We start from the raw sequence: 19,469 nt of genomic DNA on the forward strand, positions 1-19,469 counted from the left end.
CAGCAGACCAAGAAGAACGTCCAGTAGTTCCCGAATCCCTCTCACTACTGGAGAAGAAGTTCAGCTTCAAGTTATCTATACCAACACTGTTGCCTCTCCGAGCTTGGGGAGGGTGGATGATGATCTCGCATTAGTTCCACTAACAACAACCAACTTAGAAACATTTGATCAAGTCACCATGACTACAGAAGTGACAGATTGTGCAGTCTACAGTGTACCACCGCGTGAAACACCAACTCCTCGATTGACTACAGCAACACCTTTTGCACAAACTGCCTCTGGTTACTTTGCCGACAACAACGATGGTCTATCGGACTTGTTCGCCTCTTCAACTACTGACCTGTCAGGTCCACATAAGCTGATGCGTTGGCTTAAAGACACGTATTTTGTTTTTCCATGGAAATATCTGTGGCTTTGATTGACTATGCTAGCATTTTTTCTTTGGATTGGGTTTGTCATTACCTTTTTTCTGTTGATACATGGTCATTTTCTTCCTGAGAGATCAGCGGTTGAACAGGTGGAGGAGGTGTTGAAACCACATTTTTCATCACATAGGGTTTGAAGAGACTTGTCCTTTGTGAACATTTCTGCAGTGCCGATTCTGGATGGGATTGTGTGGGATAAAGTAATGTTTGATATATATGGTCCCACTGAAATAATTCAAATACTGTATGTGCTAAAGTTATCTATGAATGATATAGCAATACCAGGCATTGTATCTGATGATTGGGATGTGAAGACAGTTGATTCAATGATGACAGAATTACAATATTATTCTGTCTATGAAAATGAAGATGTTTACCAATTTAAAGAGAATTATGGTGACATGTTTTGCTATAACTATTATGGGCACCACTTCATACATAAAGCCAAGTAGTCCAAAAACAATATTTGACTATAAGCAATGGGAACATTGCCCAACTCCCCCGCAAGGGAGTTCTAAAACTTATTTTGACAAATTTAAGTATTTTTCTGGGCATCATCAAATGAATGCTAAGTCATATTATTTTAGGCTAACTCCGACTAAGGATAAACAAATGTTGTTGACCAACACAAAATTTATATATTCGGATTCCTTTGTTTACTGGTCATCAATTGAAGGTTATGAATATTGGTCAAAAAATGTGGATTTGAAAAGTGTTTGGGGAACAAAAAATTGGCAAACGAAGGGTAGAGAAACATTTTTTAGAGCATGCCTCATTCCCGTTCAAATGATTTTTTTAAATGAAACAGTACAACAGACTAGCTGCTTAGGCTTAGCTACAATCAGAGAATTGAACATGCCTAGTATACCTGCCCCTGCAAAATTTGATGAATGGCAAAAGTACACAAATGCAACTTTTAGTGAGATTAGTGAATGGGTCCAGAATGGTACATTTAATGCTTCACAGACACGTCCAGGCAGGTGGTTATTGTGGCCAATAGATACCAACGGGTGTCATCAACGTTTTGTCACCTCCTCAGGGGGTTTCCGGGCGAGTAGGCCAGACCCTCGCTATATATCACCAGAACATGCTGAAATAATTACAATATATAGTGTGGGAAAATTGTGCCAGCAATGGTTAAAATCATCCTCGCTAGATGCAGTTAAGACACATCTCACCTTCCTGTCTAATGACACTGACTTACAAGATTTTTTGTCAGGCCCAAAGACGCCACGTAGGAAGCGTTTCTTGTATGAAGTATACAATGAAATATGGAAACTTTCCCAACAAGAGGCTGCAGCCCGGTTAAGGCAGATAGATCAGGAAAATCGGAAAAAAGCATTAGCTGTTGTGGATAATGGAATTCACACCTTGTCCGACCGGATATATACAATTAACAACATTGTTTCTTCTGCTATAGACATTATACGATCTGATATGTCTTCTTTATACCATGGACAGAGTCAGACCAGGTCCGTTATGCAGTTGGGTTGGACGCTTCAGACATTGAAGGCGGGTCGCGTTCTGTGGCAGCACATCAGTGCCAGGGAAATATTTTTTTCCTTTAATTTAGCGCGACAACAACAAATAATGGCTAAGAAAGAGGCGACTTATGTCATGCTCAACATTGAAAAGTTAGAAAGATTGCCTTTTACCGAGGCCGAGATTCCCTGTGCAGAGTGGTTGATACACGGGGTTATTAATCTTCCTAGTTCTACGTTACAATTCACTTCTTGTTTGAAACATGTTCCGGTAGGCAGATATGAAAAGTTGGGAGATAGTTACATTCATGAGGTATGGGAGCTTCCCTTCTTGTACAAATGCCTCAATGGCATGAAAGAAGTCTTTCTTAGTGGTAGTGAACGCGAGACTTCAGTCAGCCATTCGATGATTTGTAAGCAGCTGTCCTTGCATGGGGCGTGTAATGCCTCGGTGGCGAACTTGGCTTGCTATCTGAAGGGAGTTCTGGTCCCCTTGATTAAACACACATTCCAGGTGCTATCAAACGGCAGCTACGTCCTCCTCAATAGTGAAGAGTGTTGTGGCATGAGGGCCGAAATAGTTTACGTTGTTTCGGTCACTAAGGTCGTTACTTGCTGCGGGAGTGTGTTGTTTCCCCCCATTAATTTTAGGGAGGTAGTGGATATTTGGCCCCACATTGCTACTTCAAAGGTGAATTTCGACAAGTTAGGTAGACTGAAGGCTTTATTGTTTCAGAAGCATGTGGCCCTTACATCTGCACGCGAGACCTACGCACTTCAGGTGGCAAGGTCATCAGCGGAAATACAGTCCCTGTTAAATACCAATTTTCCGAGCCTCTTTGGTGAACTCGTGGGATGTATATTTAATGCTTCCAGCACTGCTGGAGTGGCACATTTTTTCAAAGCCGTTGGTGTAGGTTTCGTTCATACCTTCTCTTCCATATTCGGTTTGATACCTTTGGCTATTCATTCAATTTTCGGAAGCATTTTTGTGGGAGTTCCGATAACTTTGGCTTTATTAGCCGGCATTTTGCTGTTGCTGTTGTTTTTCCGCAATGGCTGCCCCGCCGCAACAAGGACGAATGTGTGCGTTCCCATCAGTGCAGCTGTGTCGTGAACGCATGATGCAGCACTTTGGAGCAACACTCCTGGAACATTTGGAGTGTGGCTGGTCTCTGTCATTCAGACCCGTTTTGGATTGTGTGCAGCCCATGTTTCGGTGCCGTTGGTGCTCTTTTGAACATGCACTGGACGTTTGTCTCTCACAGCAATGCCCCCCAGTGGTTGATGCTGATCTGTTGATGGTCCGACTGAGGGCTCATTACCAGACATGCACGCTGCGGCTGCGTTTGCTTCGAGAGGCTGATTACGAGATACCCTTCCTGGAGGAAGTTGATATTAACGTGTTCACAGGCTCTGCACGGGATGCCGCCTTGGTTGACACTGGGGCTTTGGAATACACCTGCTCCTTGATAGTCTTTGGCGTGGATTTTCCGGTTTTGTCATCTGCCGAAGTGGAGAATCTCCTGCTTTCCATGACCACTGTTTGATTTGAACTTCTTCTAAATTGACATTGCCATTTGAATTCGGCATTTTGCTGCATGCTCATTTTTTAAATTGAGGATTAATGTGCTTTGGTGTTCTCTTAACTTGTTGAAATTTGATAGGGTTTTAATTATATTTTAGCTTAGGGCATTTTTAGCTTTGGCTTAAACCACTTTCTACCGACAAGGGGAGGGTGCAGTGTAGCCATTTTTAAAGTAGCTTTATGCACGTTAGCTTAACGTATTAGGCCTCTGTGCACTTTGCCCTAGATGCATTTTATTCAACCTTGCACTGTTATTTTACAATAACCAGTTTCACTGTCTTGTTTCTATTTCATTCTATCACACTGTTTAGCTTACTTCAGCACTGTGTTCTCAAACAGTACATTCTTGCTTGCTCTGTGCTTCAGTCAAGGCTACAGTCTGGTACATTGCCGGTAAATGTGGTAGAAGTTTAGTCTCTAGTGTTCGTAGAAAGTACACATCCTTACGTAGGGACATTTCTTAGAACATCTGCGTGTTAGTTATAAAAACACTTTCTAGTCCTAGTATACGTTAGAGGGAGATTCCGACCAGGAACCTACAACTAGATGCTGACTGCCCCGTTGCAGATGCTGATGCCGATTACAGGCCTTTGCTCAGGTGTGAGGGTTGATGTCCTCCCGGGGGAACCTGAAAGGCAGGCTTAGAGCTTCACATGCTATGCTCAGAATATAACTTAGAGAGAACATAATCTAGTTGCACTATGATAGCCTTATTCTTGTGCTTCACTCTCATTGTTACTATTTTAATTCTACTGTGTTGTGTAGTTCTGGTTATTGCAGCTCACGCTTTGCTATCTAAAATGCAGTCGTTTTATTAAATCAATCTTTAAAACATAAACTGCCTTTGTCATTTCTATATGAGACCGCGTTGTGTATGAGAGAACCGGTTGTTACCTGAGTGACCACGACTTCCCTGGGAAGTACTAAGATGTCATGCTCTCGGCTGCCCAATTGTCTCTTCCCTTGCGAGAGATGAGGTACTGCTAGTTAGCCAGAGCAAAACCCGGATTTGGGGTGACAAGGGTCCTTCACCGTGGGTCAGACTTAGTCCCCCACACTGCGAACGATCTTGCCGCCCAAAAATCCAGTAGTCTCATTAGGATAATGAGAGCCTACGCGACAGTATGTTCACTCATCCAGAGTTCTTGCCTTTAAGTGCCAAGTTATTGGTTAAAACACAATATTTTGAGTACATTATGAATTTGAGATTACCGGGAGCTTTGAATCGGAAAATGTTTGATCCATATGTCCAGCTCTCTACTACGTTTCTGATGGAACCTTATTTAACTTGGTTCCTAAGCGCCTCATCATACTGCCTTCTTGTTTTATTTAGATTAAATCTGATTCACTTTAGAGTGGCCTTTCCAAGCAAAGCACCTGGCAAAAAGTACTCCTGTATTGTCCTTGCAATACTATTTCTAAGCAAAGCATCTGTCACTTTCTTTTATTCTGTTCATTCTTCGGCTCCTAGATGTACTTTTATACTGCCTTTTTTATGGAAACTTTGTGTTCTCTCCTATAAAGATGCCCTGATGTATGTTCAAAAAGTGCCATCAATCAAATTTGCTATTCTGTTTTACATTTTTTTAGATTAGCTTTTGTAATTAGGAAACGATATGAAATGGTGGAAGCAGATATTTATTAATCAAAGGTGTAATTTTATCAGATTTTATTTTGACCATGATATTGCTACTGTATTTTAGGTATTATTGTGGGATTCTTGCTATACCTACCTGCAGGTAGTTTTTGTATTCTGGAAATTTGAGACATGCTTGCCGAATATTGCTTCATATTTAATGTAACAGCATTTTAAACTTTTGTACTTTTATGGCATTTTGCTGAAGAAAGAAATTTTACTGACTGACTGACTGACAGATGGGTAGATGAAAGGATGTATGTATGGTTTGATGGAAAGAAGTATTGTTGGATAGAGCAGTGTGTTAGTGGATGGAAACGTGAAGGGATTTAAGGGTGAATGGATGGATAGCTATATGGAAGGATGATGAAGGGGTGAATGGGACTCTTTTAAATAAGAGGACTTGGATTACTTCCTTTTGCACACGGTGTGTCTTAAGTAGGGGAGGAAAGTAATAGGAGGCCTGGGGGAAGCAAGACTGGGGACATGGATGGTAATAGGAAACATGGAGGGTGCAGTGAGGGCAACAAACGGGGATAGAGCAACGTGGAGCAATGGGAGAAAAGCAAGTGGGCGAGCAAGAGCAAAGTGAAGCTGTGGGAGTGGGGGAGAGGCACAAGACTGAGAAACCAACACAGGGTGAAAGAACACAAGGTAGACGTATCACAGAGGGGAGCAAGGAAAGAAGCACGTTGGCGAGAGAGAGAGACACTCAAGCGAGGTGAATGGTTACATGAAGGGGTCAGCTAGAAAACACACACACTTGTGGAATTTTTAAACCAAAAAGGACTGCCTGAAAAGTAAGCAGTGGATGGGCACAATTAATAAGGCTATACATCAGGGGAGGGACAAACACAAAAAGAGGAAATAAAGCCCACACAAGGTAACGAATATGAAGCAAGCAAATGCGAGTTATGATAAAGCCAACCAGTGGTAAATATTGGGCGGCCTCAAAGCCCACTGTAAGCTGACAATAGGTATTTTCGTCTACTAACAGCATGTGCTGTCTCTAGGCGAGACCTAACAACACCGGGCAGAAAATGTAAGAAAAGGAAAACAGGCTGGATACTGCAGGAGAAAGCTGGATACCAGAGGCTATACCTAGAATCACATGGAAAGAGACCAGATAAAAGCTGGAGACCACACAGAAGTGAAAAAAAGAGCACAGTAAAGTAAGTGTGCGCAACAGAGGATGCAGACAGCCAGAGAAATGCATTAGGACCAAGGGAAGGGAATGTTGGCTGTAGGCAGAGAGGAAGATAATGAAACTAAGAGAGGAACCACAGCCAGCTACACAACAGTAGGAGACGTGCAAGGGGAGGAAACAGCCCTTGACCATGATAGAAGGCACTGGATCATTAAACAAGCGAAAATGTGTTCTGACAGCAAGACACTGAGCATGGAACGCATGGACCAGGGAACTTTATGGCTTTGATTGTGAGTCAGGTGGAGGGATATCTCCAGACCGCTTCTCATGATCACAACAGGCACTGTGTTCCCGCACATGGATATTTTGGGGTCACCTTGCTCTCATACATATTTATTTTGTGTTATGTGAAAAAAGGAAGTTGCAGCTAATATTTTCCCTGTTTAAAAGTGTACCCTCATTACCTATGTGGTTGTTGAGTGTTTGCATTATCAGCAGCCATAGATAACATAGCTGTGCACAAATTTTGGGCTGGCACCCAAGAAAACTACAGAAGGAGACACTATAAAGATCATCTACATTGTGTATGTTCTGATTTAAAAAAAATACAGACAAACACGTTGTGTTCTGTTTGTATTTTTATGTAAATGTGAAAGAGATCTTTACCTATAATAACATGTAAGCAGGTGAACACCTTAGTCAAATAACTGGGTTGGATAAAATCAGTGGCTGTGTAATTGATTACCTAATGTAGTAAGCCTTTGAGTGGGCGCCAATCATCACTACAAAATTAATGCAGATTAGGTCTTGAACTCTCTTGTCACTGCATTCCAGTCTCTCACCCTTCTCCACTAGTATCTTCATTCTTTGAGTCCTGACTCCCTCTAGGCTCCTTCCATCAGTCTGAGCATTCAGCTGTCAGGCACACAGGCACATTGCCTTGCATCCGATGCTACCAGCACACATCCGCTCACCCACAAGGGCTCGTTGTGGGGAAGAAGGTAGAGTGCCTCTCTGCTTTGCATTGTGACCTTGAGCTGCAAAGATCATTTCAGTAAACCAATGACCCTTGTTTTGAAAGGGAGGTGCAGACTGCTAATTTTTAACCTTTTGTTGTGTGACTCCTCTTTAGGCGATGAACGTCCGGGTCGCCGAGCTCGAGCTGAGGTCTGCAGAATTCTTCCATATGCACAGTATCGAAGTCTGGACTGAGAAAGAGGTAAGATGCCGTGGGGGAGCAGAAGATATGTACCAGCAGTGAGATCAAGTTGAAATGAGGACACAGTGGGATGGACTAAAATGGTGGGTTGAGACTGGGAGGCTGGTGTTATATCCTGTGTTATTGCATCTTGGTAGAATCCTTTTATGATGTCATCTGTAGGATAGGACTAGTCATTAAGATAGGAATGCTATGTTGTGAAGCTAGACAATAGCTGGATGGGAAAATGCTGATGAATGGCAGTTGTCTTGTATAAACCTGTTTCTGCATGAATCTACATTTGGACCTCTTCAGTGGTGAAGATACTACAACATTTTGACAACGATTTGTGAACTATTCGGAAAGAACCCTGCAGTGCAGATTTGTTCAGCATACAAAAGGATGAATTGTTGTATCCAATACAAAAGGTACTTTTAAAACTTATTTCAGATGTAACTGAACAACTTATAACAAGCAACAATTCTTAAGTTTTAATTTGGCTGCTGTAGTTAAATGGGCTCAGATCCAGCGTACTGGGCACAACACATGTTGTCTGGCATCATCAAGTGCATTTAAACAAATTATTGAGTTTATTCTAATTAACTGCGGATACCATCAGATAGGTGTTTATGCTATCTTTCATCTAGCACACAGTTATTGCAGTGGCCAGCAATCTTTCCGCTTACCATTATAGAGCAGGTTCAAATTACTGGTGTTGGTGTAACCTTAATTACCCTGGGCAGCAGTTTTGAAGTTACACCACACACAAGTATTACTTTTGTTTTTGGAATAAAAACATTTCTTGCATTTGCGTCAAGAATTTTAAATTCTATTAAGGACACAGAGACAAGGATTATGCTTCTCTTTCATTTCCTGCAAAAACACAGCAGCCAATAACATAAGAGAAGGTAAACACTACATTTCCCATGAACCCTGTCCAACCTCTTTATGACCCACCAATCAGGTCCCATCAACCTCTTTAAAATTCACATAGCTGAAAGTCCTTCCTCTTTTTTTGCAAATAGACTAAAGTGTCATTAATCAACGTATGAAGTGGGAAGCCAACTGAGTCAAACAACCTCCACTTCAAATTTACCACTGTTATACTTCGGGTTGTCTTCCTCAGTTTCAAACCAGGCATTGAACTGTTTAACTGGCATCAGGGCACCTGACTTCCGAGCTCGAGCGCCATCTCACATCTTATAGAACTTCATGTGAAAAATATCCAACTTCTAAGATGGTTTGACATCAGAACTAAGAACATTCATCATAATATCCCAAATGTATTGACTTTCAAACATCATATTGGGTGGGAAGACAGCAGTAACATATACCCAAGTATATGTATATATGTATATCACTCAACTAAAACAGTGAATGAGCTTGAAAAATATAAATATCAATGCCTGCTTCTCCTAAATGCCATCTGACCCAGCTGGCTAAGGTCGCCAAAGATACCGAACAGCTTCTGGAGAAACACTAATAATTGGCCACCATGATCTCTATTCAACTCATGTGTAATATCCTTATAAACTTTGATACATGTGACTACACGCAGTTATGGATTATTAAACAAAAATTGGATAAATTATACATTTCGAGTTAGTTTTAGTACGTTTAGAAATACGGAAGGTGACTCCCATGATAGTAAATACTCCCTGCTATATCCAGTGCTTTGACATTAGAAACTTTTTGACAAGAAATTAAACAGAATAAGAGTGTCAATTTGGCAGACAGTTATTTTCTAGAAAGGTCCATGTTGGCTGGCCAAGCTTGTAAGAATTTTAAAACCATATCAATCAATCAATCAGTGTTTATAAAGCACAGCTACTCACCCTCAAGGGTCTCAAGGCGCTGGGGGGATGTGTAGCGTCCACCAGTGAGGTGGGTCATAAAACACCCAAGTCTTCAGTCCCTTTGTGAAGTTGAGGAGAAGGGTGGTTTGTCTGATGTGGAGTGGAAGGGTGATCCAGGTGGTGGCTGAGAGGTAGGAAAAGGAGTGCCCCCCTGTTCTGGTTTTCCTGATGCGGGGTACTTCGACGAGAGAGCTGGGCTGAGCGTAGGGCTCTGTGGGGTGTGTGGAAGTTGAGTCACTTGTTCAGGTAGGCTGGTCCGGTGTTGTGGAGGGCTTTGTGTGCATAGCTGAGGATCTTGAAGGTGATTCGTTTCTCTTTGAGTAGTGTGCAAAGGTGTTGCGAGATGTGGCAGTGTCGAGGCAGGTCAAGGACCAGTCTGACGTGGCTTTCTGGATGTTCTGTAGTTTGCGAGTGAGATTCTTTTTGATTCTGGTGTAGAGTGCGTTGCCGTAGTCCAGTCTGCTGGTGATGAGGGCGTGTGTGATGGTCTTTCTGTGTTTGAGGGGGTTCCATTTGAAAGTCTAGCATAGGAGAGGCGTAGGGTGCGGAAGCAGGTGGAGGTGACGGAGTTGATTTGGTGGTTCATGTTGAGTATGGAGTCAAGGATGATTCCGAGTTTGCGGGGTTGGTTTATGAGGGTGGGCGGGTTTCCGAGGGTGGCTAGCTACCAGAAGTCGTTCCACACATTGGGTTGAGGGCCCATGATGAGTAATTCTGTTTCGTTCGTGTTGAGTTGAAGGCAGCTATTTCTCATCCAGTTGGCGATTTCATCCATGGCTTCGTGGAAGTTGTGTCTGGCTGTGTTGGGTTTTTTAGATAGGAAGACGATGAGTTGGGTGTCGTCGGCGACGATGTTGATTCCGTAGCTTCTGATGATGGCGGCCAGCGGGGCCATGTAGCCGTTGAACAGCGGTGGGCTGAGGGAGGATCCCTGGGGAGCTCTGCAGGTGGTAGGTGTGGGGCTTGCGAGGAAGGGGGTGAGTCTCACTCGTTAAGTTCTGCCAGAGAGGAAGGATTGGATCCTGATGAGATCAGTGAGGTTGCTCTTCCTACCACGCAGCGCCTGCAATTAAGTAGGGGGGAGGAGAGAGGACAGCTGGGAGGCAGGAGCGGGAAATAGCACGAAAAGGGGGGCGGGGGCAACAGTGGCAGGGAGAATGAGAGAGAGGAAGAGAGCAAGAGAAGCGAGAATGAGAGGAATGATAAGGAAAATGAGAAAAACAAGGAAGAAGATGGAGAGCTCTCCCACTAGACACCAGGGATGAGGTGCAGAGGAGGGCCTCGAACTTCTGACCGGGGTCAGAGTTCAAGACAGACGGGCTTCACTTGCTGGTGGAGCTACGCGGTGGCAGAGCAGTTCACTGACATCCCAAAGAACTGAATATTTGGGATTTGGAGGCTGTACCATCAGCACACCGTGCTGTAATTTGCATATCAAGGGGGGCTCACCTATTGGTTTACCATTTATCTGTGGATGGGCTGTAGAAATGGCTGATAAAAAATCCTTGAGCAGCTAAATGGGCTAAACAATTAGCTATTATTTGCACAGTGGTCCCCAAGGGATCCACACTTCGTTGATAGCACCAACCAACCCATCACTTCCAAGCTGATGCATATCGCTTATGAGTACTGGGGATCCAGGATTGGGAAAGGAAGAACGTAGTTTGTTCTGAAATGCCTGAGACTTGTTCATAACTCCCCAAAGTCTCCACTCCATGAGGGACAACTGGTCCTCCAGTATTAAGGGATGAGGACAGCCCATCGATCAATTCTGCTAATTGTTGGCAAACCGGAGAGAGGACCCTGTGAATTATTGCAAAGGGGGTAAAAGCATACATCAATCCTCCCATCCATGACTGGAGGAAAGCATCCTAACTCACCAAAAGAGGGTCTGGCCTTCAGCTGTAAAACTGAGGAAGATAAGAATTCATACAGAAAGCAAAAAGATCTATATGGCAAGGGCCCCATAACTGATTCAGAAACTGAAATACACGAGGATGATGTCTCCAGTTGTTGGAATCTCTAAGGAATCAAAAAGTCCAATCCACAATCACATTCACTCTACCCGGGATGTATTCGGCTGTTACTGAAATCTGATGGTTTAGGCAATAGTGCCAGAAGTCTTTGGCTATTTCCGCCAGAAGCAGAGAACCAATTCCCCCCAATTTGTTGCTATATCTCTCCGCTGAAATGTTATCCATTTGGAGAAGGATACAACACATCTTCTTGAGAGGCGTTTCAGGCAATTGACATGATACTTGAGCTCCTCCTCTGACCATCTGCCCCCTGTCTCCAATTGTCTGCATCTCACACACCAGCCCCATCTGCTGACATCTGACTCCAGGAACTGAGGCGAAAATCACCTTGCTGTTGCAGGTGTCCATATGAGTCAATCACCAGGAGATCTTCGTCCTGGCCCCCTAAAACAATGTTATTTGTTCCGAATACGAAAGACCTTTGCAGAGATGAAGAATTTTTAGTTGTTGATGGGTTCGATAACAGAGCGGGCCTGAGAAAATGGCCTGGATAGAAGATGCTAGTAGACCCACTAGTCAGGCAAGTGCCCTCAAGGAAATCGAAGGAGAAGGTAATGCTTTCTTGAATTCTTTCTCTTTGTCTGAGAGTTGGGCTGACACCGAGTCCATCTGGTACCCTAAGAAGTCTATGTTCTGGGATGGACTTGGATGGGATTTTTCTTTGTTTATGACAAAGCCCAATTCCAGAAGGAGTTGAGCTGTCCCGGAAAGATGCAGAAGCACTGTCTGACACTGTTGGGCCATGATAATAATGTCATCTAAAAGGACAATCAGGTGTAACCCTTTTTCTCTGAGCCATTGCTCCACTGGGCATCTCAACTTGATGAAACACCAAGGGGCCAAGGAAAGCCCAAATGGCAGAACTGAGAAATTGTAATATTGTTTGTGCCAGAAAAACTGAAGAAATCTCTGTTGGGGAGCAAAAATTGGGACTGTCAAATACGCGTCTTTCAGGTCTAGACATACCATCCGATCCCCATCTTGTAACAGGTTGCATATGAGGTGGATGCCCTTTATCTTTAAATGTCTGTAAACAATCCAAGAATTTAATTGACGGAGATTGAGGACTACGCAAGAGCCTCCCTCTTTCTTCTGTATGAGACATGCTTATGAAGCCTCTGGAGTGCGGGCAAGCTTGAATTATCACTCTCTTTTGAAGGGATGCGATCTCTTGATCTATGAAAAAAACTCTTATTGGGAAAAATGGAGTGGGAGAGGCTGGGACTCTTGAAAAGGAGTTGCATAAAAATCCAGGTGATACCCTTTCACTGTTTCCAAGATCCAAGAATCTTGGGTAATCTGTTGCCAGTTGCAGGAAAACATACTCACTTCACCCTCTATAGAAATCCCCCGAGAGGAATGATTGTTACCTCAATAAAAGGTGTCATGGATTGTTTGTCCTTTTCTGGCATTGCCTCTGTTGAACAGGCCTCCGCCTTCTCTGTTACATGAGGGGTAGATATTCGTGGACCCATGGTAATTGGGATTTCCTTTTCCTCTGCTGGCTTAGTAGGCCTTAGAGGAGGTCTTGTAAGAACCATGGCCTGACACTCGACCTCGGAATCGACCAGCCCTGGCAAAAAGGCCACTGTTAAAGACTTTGTAAATTGAAGTTCGAGCTTTATTTAAAGCAGAAAAGGTGGGCACATATTTGGCCAGATCTTTAACAAACTTGTCTCCAAACAACAGACCATTCGCCTACTCACCTGCTTCAGAAGGAGCTAATTCAGCCTTGAACGAGCAGGTATTTGTGCTTAAAAATGCCAAAGTCAGTAACACTCTCACAACCAAGTACGCAATGCTATTAAAGGCGCCTGAAAGCATGAAGGTGTGCCGTGCCGCATAACACTGATGAAACAATTTGTAGCCCTTACTGAGGCACTTATAAGCACAGATATCGTTCACTGCTGCGCTACTTGCAAATAATACCAATAATAATAATAATACCAATAACACAATCAGAACAACAATAGAGATAAATGGCACTTATCTCGTGCTGTGTCTGCAGCAAAGAAAGAGGAAGGACTTTAAGCTATGTGGACTTTATACAGGTTGATGGGATCAGATTGGTGGGTCATAGAGTGGGTGGACAGGGTTCTTGGGAAATGTAGTGTTTTAGTCCTGTTATGGTATTGGCTGCTTTGTTTTTGCTGTAAATGAAAGATAAACATAATCCAAAGCCTCCATTCCTGGCACAAAATTCTATTGTTTGCATTTTGTGTTTAACACGAGTGGAGATGTTTTGATTTCACTAATGACCGAGCTGAGAAAAATCTCTGGAATGCAAATCTTAGTTTAAAGGATACATTTATTATTATTCCACCACGAGGTTCCTAAAAAAGGAGATAAGTAGGTCAGAGGCACACGTTTAAAAATGGTTACAGCAATGAAAGGAAAATATATCAAAGTGATTCTCAACTGCAATGTACACAGCAAATATATGTGATTATTTTATAGCATAATTGCAAATCAAAGAATAAAGTCAAAATTCATCACCGTAGGGCCTGCCAAGGCTCTTCATCTTTCTCATGCCAGCAAGTTGATGACCCCTGTCCAACTTCGAATAAGAGATTTCCACCCTCACAGGAAAATGTCAGGCATTTGATGTCCAATCCTGACTGAGGTCTCGGAAAACTTCTCTAATCTCTGCCCACCTGTAAGTGGCTTTCTCTCCCAGGTGTCCACATTTCTTGTGAGCCCACTTACTCATCCCCACCAGGTCAGAATTCTGGGTTGACACTTCTGCCTTTGAACTTTTGTTTTTGACATCTGCAAAGGAATTGAACCAGCGTTCTAATGAGTCAATGGGACAATGAGCATCTATGACTTTACTCTGTTCTAACATTTCCCAAATTTCCTGCCACAACTCTTTGCTCCACACCTCCTTTGAATGAATGAGCCAGTTATGTGCAAGCCATGTGGAAAGCCAAACAGCTAATCTATTGGCAGTGAACCAAGATTTAGTGTAAAAATGACAAGTCTCAGGCAGCTCTTGCTTTAAAGTCTCACACACAGTGTACAACTCTGCATATTGGCTACTTTTTCCTTCTTCTGTAGTAGACAACAACTTCTCAGTAACTGGATTGTATAACACTGCTTTCCATTATCTTTTAGTACCCACGTATTTCAATGAATCGTTAGTAAAACAAACATGCTTTCTATCCTCAGGGGACAAGAATTCAAATGGTACACTCAATTTCACTGGTGACTCTTTTACTTGTGGTACCTCCTGAACCCTCTCCTCATCTTGTAAAGGGGCTTTTGACACCTGTTCATGTAGGGCTGCAGTACCTTTTGGTCCTACTCGAGCCCTGTCTTGTATGTACCAGATCCAGTGTATGATACTAGCCTCTTGTGCATGGTCTATAGAGTGAGATTTAAGTGAACTTATCACCCACTGCATGATTGATATTTCAAGTTTCAGAATTACATTATAATTTGTTGTGATTTGCTCAGTATTCACTAGAACCCAATAACAAGTCAAAAGCTGTTTTTCAAAAGGAGTATAGCGCTCCACAAAGTCAAGTAGCTTTCTAGTCCAAAGCCCCAGGGGCAGCCTTGTCCTCCTTTGTTTCTGCCACATACTCCAATTTGCATATTGTCCTTGAACAGTTACATGTAAATTAATATTTCCCTCTTGCACTGCGCACAAATCTGAAGTCTGTTGAATTATTTCATTTGCCAAATCAAAAGTACGCAGCAGCTCTTCACTTTTTTCAAACTCATGTTTTTTCCTAGTTACTTTGTACCAAAGGGTTAAGATTTTGCTCAGACGAGGGCTATACTGTTTCCAAAAATCAAACAATTTTATGAAACTCTGTGTCTTTTGCTTAGTGCAAATAGTAGCAAATTTCAAAATCTTTTGTTTTACCTCTAACAACATCTCTCTATGTTTTGGATTCCACTGAATTCCCAGAAACTGCACATTTTGCGACAGTACCTCTGTCTTGTCTGAATTAATTATACACATCGTACTCTGCAAAAGTGGTCTGAATATACTGGTAACTTCTCCCTCAATGTAATCTTTTAAAGAATACATTTCAACTCCTTCCAAAAACTGTGGGCTGCTCTGCACACGGAGATCTATGCTCTTCTCATGAGGCTCACACTGGCCCCCACCTTTTTTAACCTCCTCATTACTGGAATGTGAAAAGCCAGATTCTCCTGTAACAGCTTTGAAATTTCAGTTTTATCTGCAATAAATTGTTCTGGCTAATTTGCTCACGTAAATTCTTATTTTCGTGTTCTAACTGTTTACATCTCTCATGTATTTTTCTGTAAGCAGACAAAAGTATCCAAACTGTCAAGAACAAAAGGGACATCATTCCGTTCAAAAAGCACCTTTTCTAAATATGAAAACACTTGTGTTTTATCCAAGCACTCATCCCAAAACTTAGAAAGTCCTGATAAACAAGAAAACATGTTTGTCACAACACCATAAGGCAGTTTAACTTCACATGCATTTTCAAACATTGTTTGTGGTGCTTCCTTTAATTCTCGAAACAAAAAAAACAAAAAATATTGACACTTTTAAATTGTGCACTTCCAATCTACAACTCCCCTTTCAGACTGACGATACGCCGTAATATTTTGCTTTCACTAATGACCGAGCTGACCAAAATCTCTGGAATGCAATTCTTGGTTTAAAGAAGACATTTATTATTATTCCACCACGAGGTTTCCAAAAAAGGAGATAAGTAGGTTGGAGGCACACATTTAAAAATAGTTACAGCAATGAAAGGAAAATATATCAAAGTGATTCTCAACAGCAATGTACACAGCAAATATATGTGATTATATTATAGCATAATTGCAAAGCAAAGAATAAAGTCAAAATTCATCACCGTAGAGCCTGCTAAGGCTCTTCATCTTTCTCATGCCAGCAAGTTGATGACCCCTGTTCAACTGCGAGAAAGAGATTACCACCCTCACGGGAAAATGTCAGGCATTTGACGTCCAATCCTGACTGAGGTCTCGGAAAATTCCCCTCGCTACTGATTAGGGCCATCTTTTGCAGCTTAAACAATTATGGAAAAAGCCTTCTGAAAGGCTCTCAGATGTTAATATTCAAAACACGCTGGCTACTCTAGGTCAGAGTTGGAAGAAATAACGCTGAAAATTGGCCAAGATTTCAAGGCTCCCTCTTCCAAGACCAACCTGTTCCCTGCTCTGAAGAAAAACAAAAAATATGCGCTTCCTTATCATGTTCAGTAAGAGAAAATACAAAGAACACAATCTTAGTTTACCATGTGGAAAAACACAGCTCATCTGCAATGTCTTAACTGCAATGTCTAACACCACGATAAAGCCAATAGGCAGCTAATCTGAATACAAAATGTAATGTCTAACGCCATGATTAAGCCAATAGGCAGCTAAACTGAATACAAAATGTAATCTGCAACTGGTGAACATTAAACAACTAATATCCTTAGTGGTGAAATACAAAGTCACTGGTCAAACCTACCTATTTTCACTACAAGAGATGGTTGCTGGAACGTTTTCCTAACACCATCAATCAGAGAACAGTTTGTGGCATCAGCACGTGAGCGTCACGCAGCGTGGTGGCCATATTGGATTGGGGTTGGGAACACACTGTGAAACTACTTTGACAGGACCACTGGTCTTTCATAATCTTCACACAGCTCCGGTCGTTCTGTCACGGTTCCTAAGATATTTTCTGGATCTGTTATTTTGCCTATTTTCGAGAACAGTATTATAGATTTTAAGTAGGCACTCCCATCATCCGTATAAGCCATACAACAAGAAATGTACATGTATATTATTAGTAGAAGACTGTAAAGAGAAAGGTGTTCAAATATATCAGGGAGCAAGTATTAATAACAGACAATACTGATGACATTTATTATTTTAGCTATTTGTTGGATCTTCCAGCTGTAAGTCTATGGTGACTACTTTATTATTTAGTTAGTTGATTTAGTCACCCAATTCAATTACAATTCTACACATTGTTTAAGCATTGGCGTACTTGTTAACCATGTCCCACATGGTACCTCCTGCAAGTTTTCTGGCACATCCAGGGGAGCCAAAATCGTCATGGAAGGAACAGATTGATGCTTTAAAAATATTTTTTAGGTTCTGGCAATGAAAAAAAATGACTGATAGAAAATAAGAAACACTATTGCACAGTTAAAGCAAGGAGGGTTTAAGGGCAAACCATACTCTTCCTCCCATAACACAAGCACATTATAATATTGAATCCCACAAAGACTATCAACAACTGCTAAGACTAGAACAAAATGTGGTGCTTAAAACTAACATCTGAGAGAATATATGGTCGCGAGTGAATAGAAATGAGTGGGCATTTCTTGACTGATATTGTCTTTAAAAACAGAAGGATACAAGGAAGGGTTTTTATTACCGAGAAGGGAGTGCCCATCTTAGGATGGCTACATAAATCTGCTCTTTGAATGCATTTGAGACCAGGTGCAGCGCAACAAATTTTAGTGGTTGATAGTTCTGAAGAGTCAGTGTGTTGGATAAAAAGATATCCCAACATGTTCTGTAAGAATTTGGTAAAATTGAAGGGTTTCAACACAAAATGGTACTGAAAAGAAAACCGTAACTAAAAGTGCATTAAGTTAAGGTCCTCCTGTTAGCGTCAGAAGACAAGTTAAAGGTAAAATAAAAAATTATGTGAAAATGACATTATAGAAGAAATTGAATCTTCTGATTGCTTTGTTCCTGTGGTTGTCGTATGTGAATTGGGTCTTCAGGGACGATGTGTATCAATTGTCAAGATCGCAGTAATGTTATATGGGTCGAAGGCAATCCCCCCCGAATATAAGTGAGATTTTGCCCACTGTTGGCTGCGCAGGTTGGTTTTCCACTATCAGTCTACAGTGTATCACATAATTGTTTTGCACCCCCCATCTTGCCACATCTTTTGTTACACCTTTTGGGGCATTTAAATTCACATGATTCTACACGCCCACCAGACCGCTCCCCTCCGCCGACCTTGCACTTGCCGCCGTCCCACGCGTCTGGACGGCCACAGCAGGTGGCAGATCCTTCTCCCACCACGCTGCCAAGACCTGGAACTCCCTTCCCATCCACCTCAGAAGATCTCCCACTGTATTGCAATTCAGAAAGGACCTCAAAACTTGGCTCTTCACCTGATCCCCTCCATTCATCGACGACCTCTCACTTACTCCTCCCGCGCCTTGAGACCCTAGCAGGTGACTTGACGTGCTTTACAATTATTATGATTGATTGATTGACATGAATGCCATGACATTTGTCCTAGCTTTGGCTAATTCCATTTTCCAAAGAATAATGCAAAAGTTATTTTGCAATACAACAGGGATATGTTACTTCCAAGATGATATTTTAGTGTTCGCTAGAACATGATGAACGTTTGAAGAAGGTATTGGGCATTTTGGAACGAAATGGGCGAACTGTCAATGCCGAAAAGTGTAAGTTGACGGTTGAGAGTGTAACCTATTTAGGTCATGTCGTTAATGGAAATGGAATTAGTCTGCACAGCAAATTAATTGATAACTTGTAGAATGCTGCTATTCCAGATAACAAGAAAGACTTAAGATCTTTCAGTGGTGTAGTGGAGTTCTACTAAAAATGTGTTAGAATCCTCGCTACTCTGACCAAAAGTATGCATGAATTGCTAAAGGCAATAAGTACATAAGGAGTCAGGAGTGTCAACCAGAATTTGGCAATATCAAACATGAGATCACAGATGAACGACCTCTAAGGATGTTTAATATCAAAAACAAAATTCTTTCTACAGATGCAAGTGCCAATGGCCTGGGGGCATTTTTGAGCCAAATCCAAGATAATGAAGAACTCATTATTGCACATGCATCGTGCACATTGAGTGATTCTGAAAAGCAATATTCAGTGATTGCAAGGGACACTCTTCCTGTATTTTGGGAAGTGAGACACGTCAGGATGTATGTTTAGGGTATTTCATTTTGTGCAAGATCAAATCACAAACCATTCGTTTATTTATTGACCACAAGAGGATCCAGTCTTGCTTCATCTAGAATTGCAAGGTGGTTGGCAAACATGGAAGAAATTAATTTCTTTGTGGAGTTTGTAAAAGGTAAGAATAATGGATTTGTTGACAG

The 19,469-nt window shown here is 42.0% G+C and overlaps 1 protein-coding gene across 2 annotated transcripts in view; it reads left to right on the plus strand.

Moving 5' to 3' along the window:
• LOC138285763 (apoptosis-inducing factor 3-like) overlaps window positions 1-19,469 on the plus strand; it is a 328,578-nt gene that overhangs the window by 175,213 nt on the left and 133,896 nt on the right. For both annotated transcript variants that reach the window (XM_069226119.1, XM_069226120.1), the window contains one exon: window positions 7,410-7,496. In XM_069226119.1, the coding sequence (XP_069082220.1) occupies window positions 7,410-7,496 (87 nt within the window). The remainder of the gene's footprint in view (window positions 1-7,409; window positions 7,497-19,469) is intronic.

Source organism: Pleurodeles waltl, chromosome 3_1 (assembly GCF_031143425.1).
Source record: "Pleurodeles waltl isolate 20211129_DDA chromosome 3_1, aPleWal1.hap1.20221129, whole genome shotgun sequence".
NCBI lineage: Eukaryota > Metazoa > Chordata > Amphibia > Caudata > Salamandridae > Pleurodeles > Pleurodeles waltl.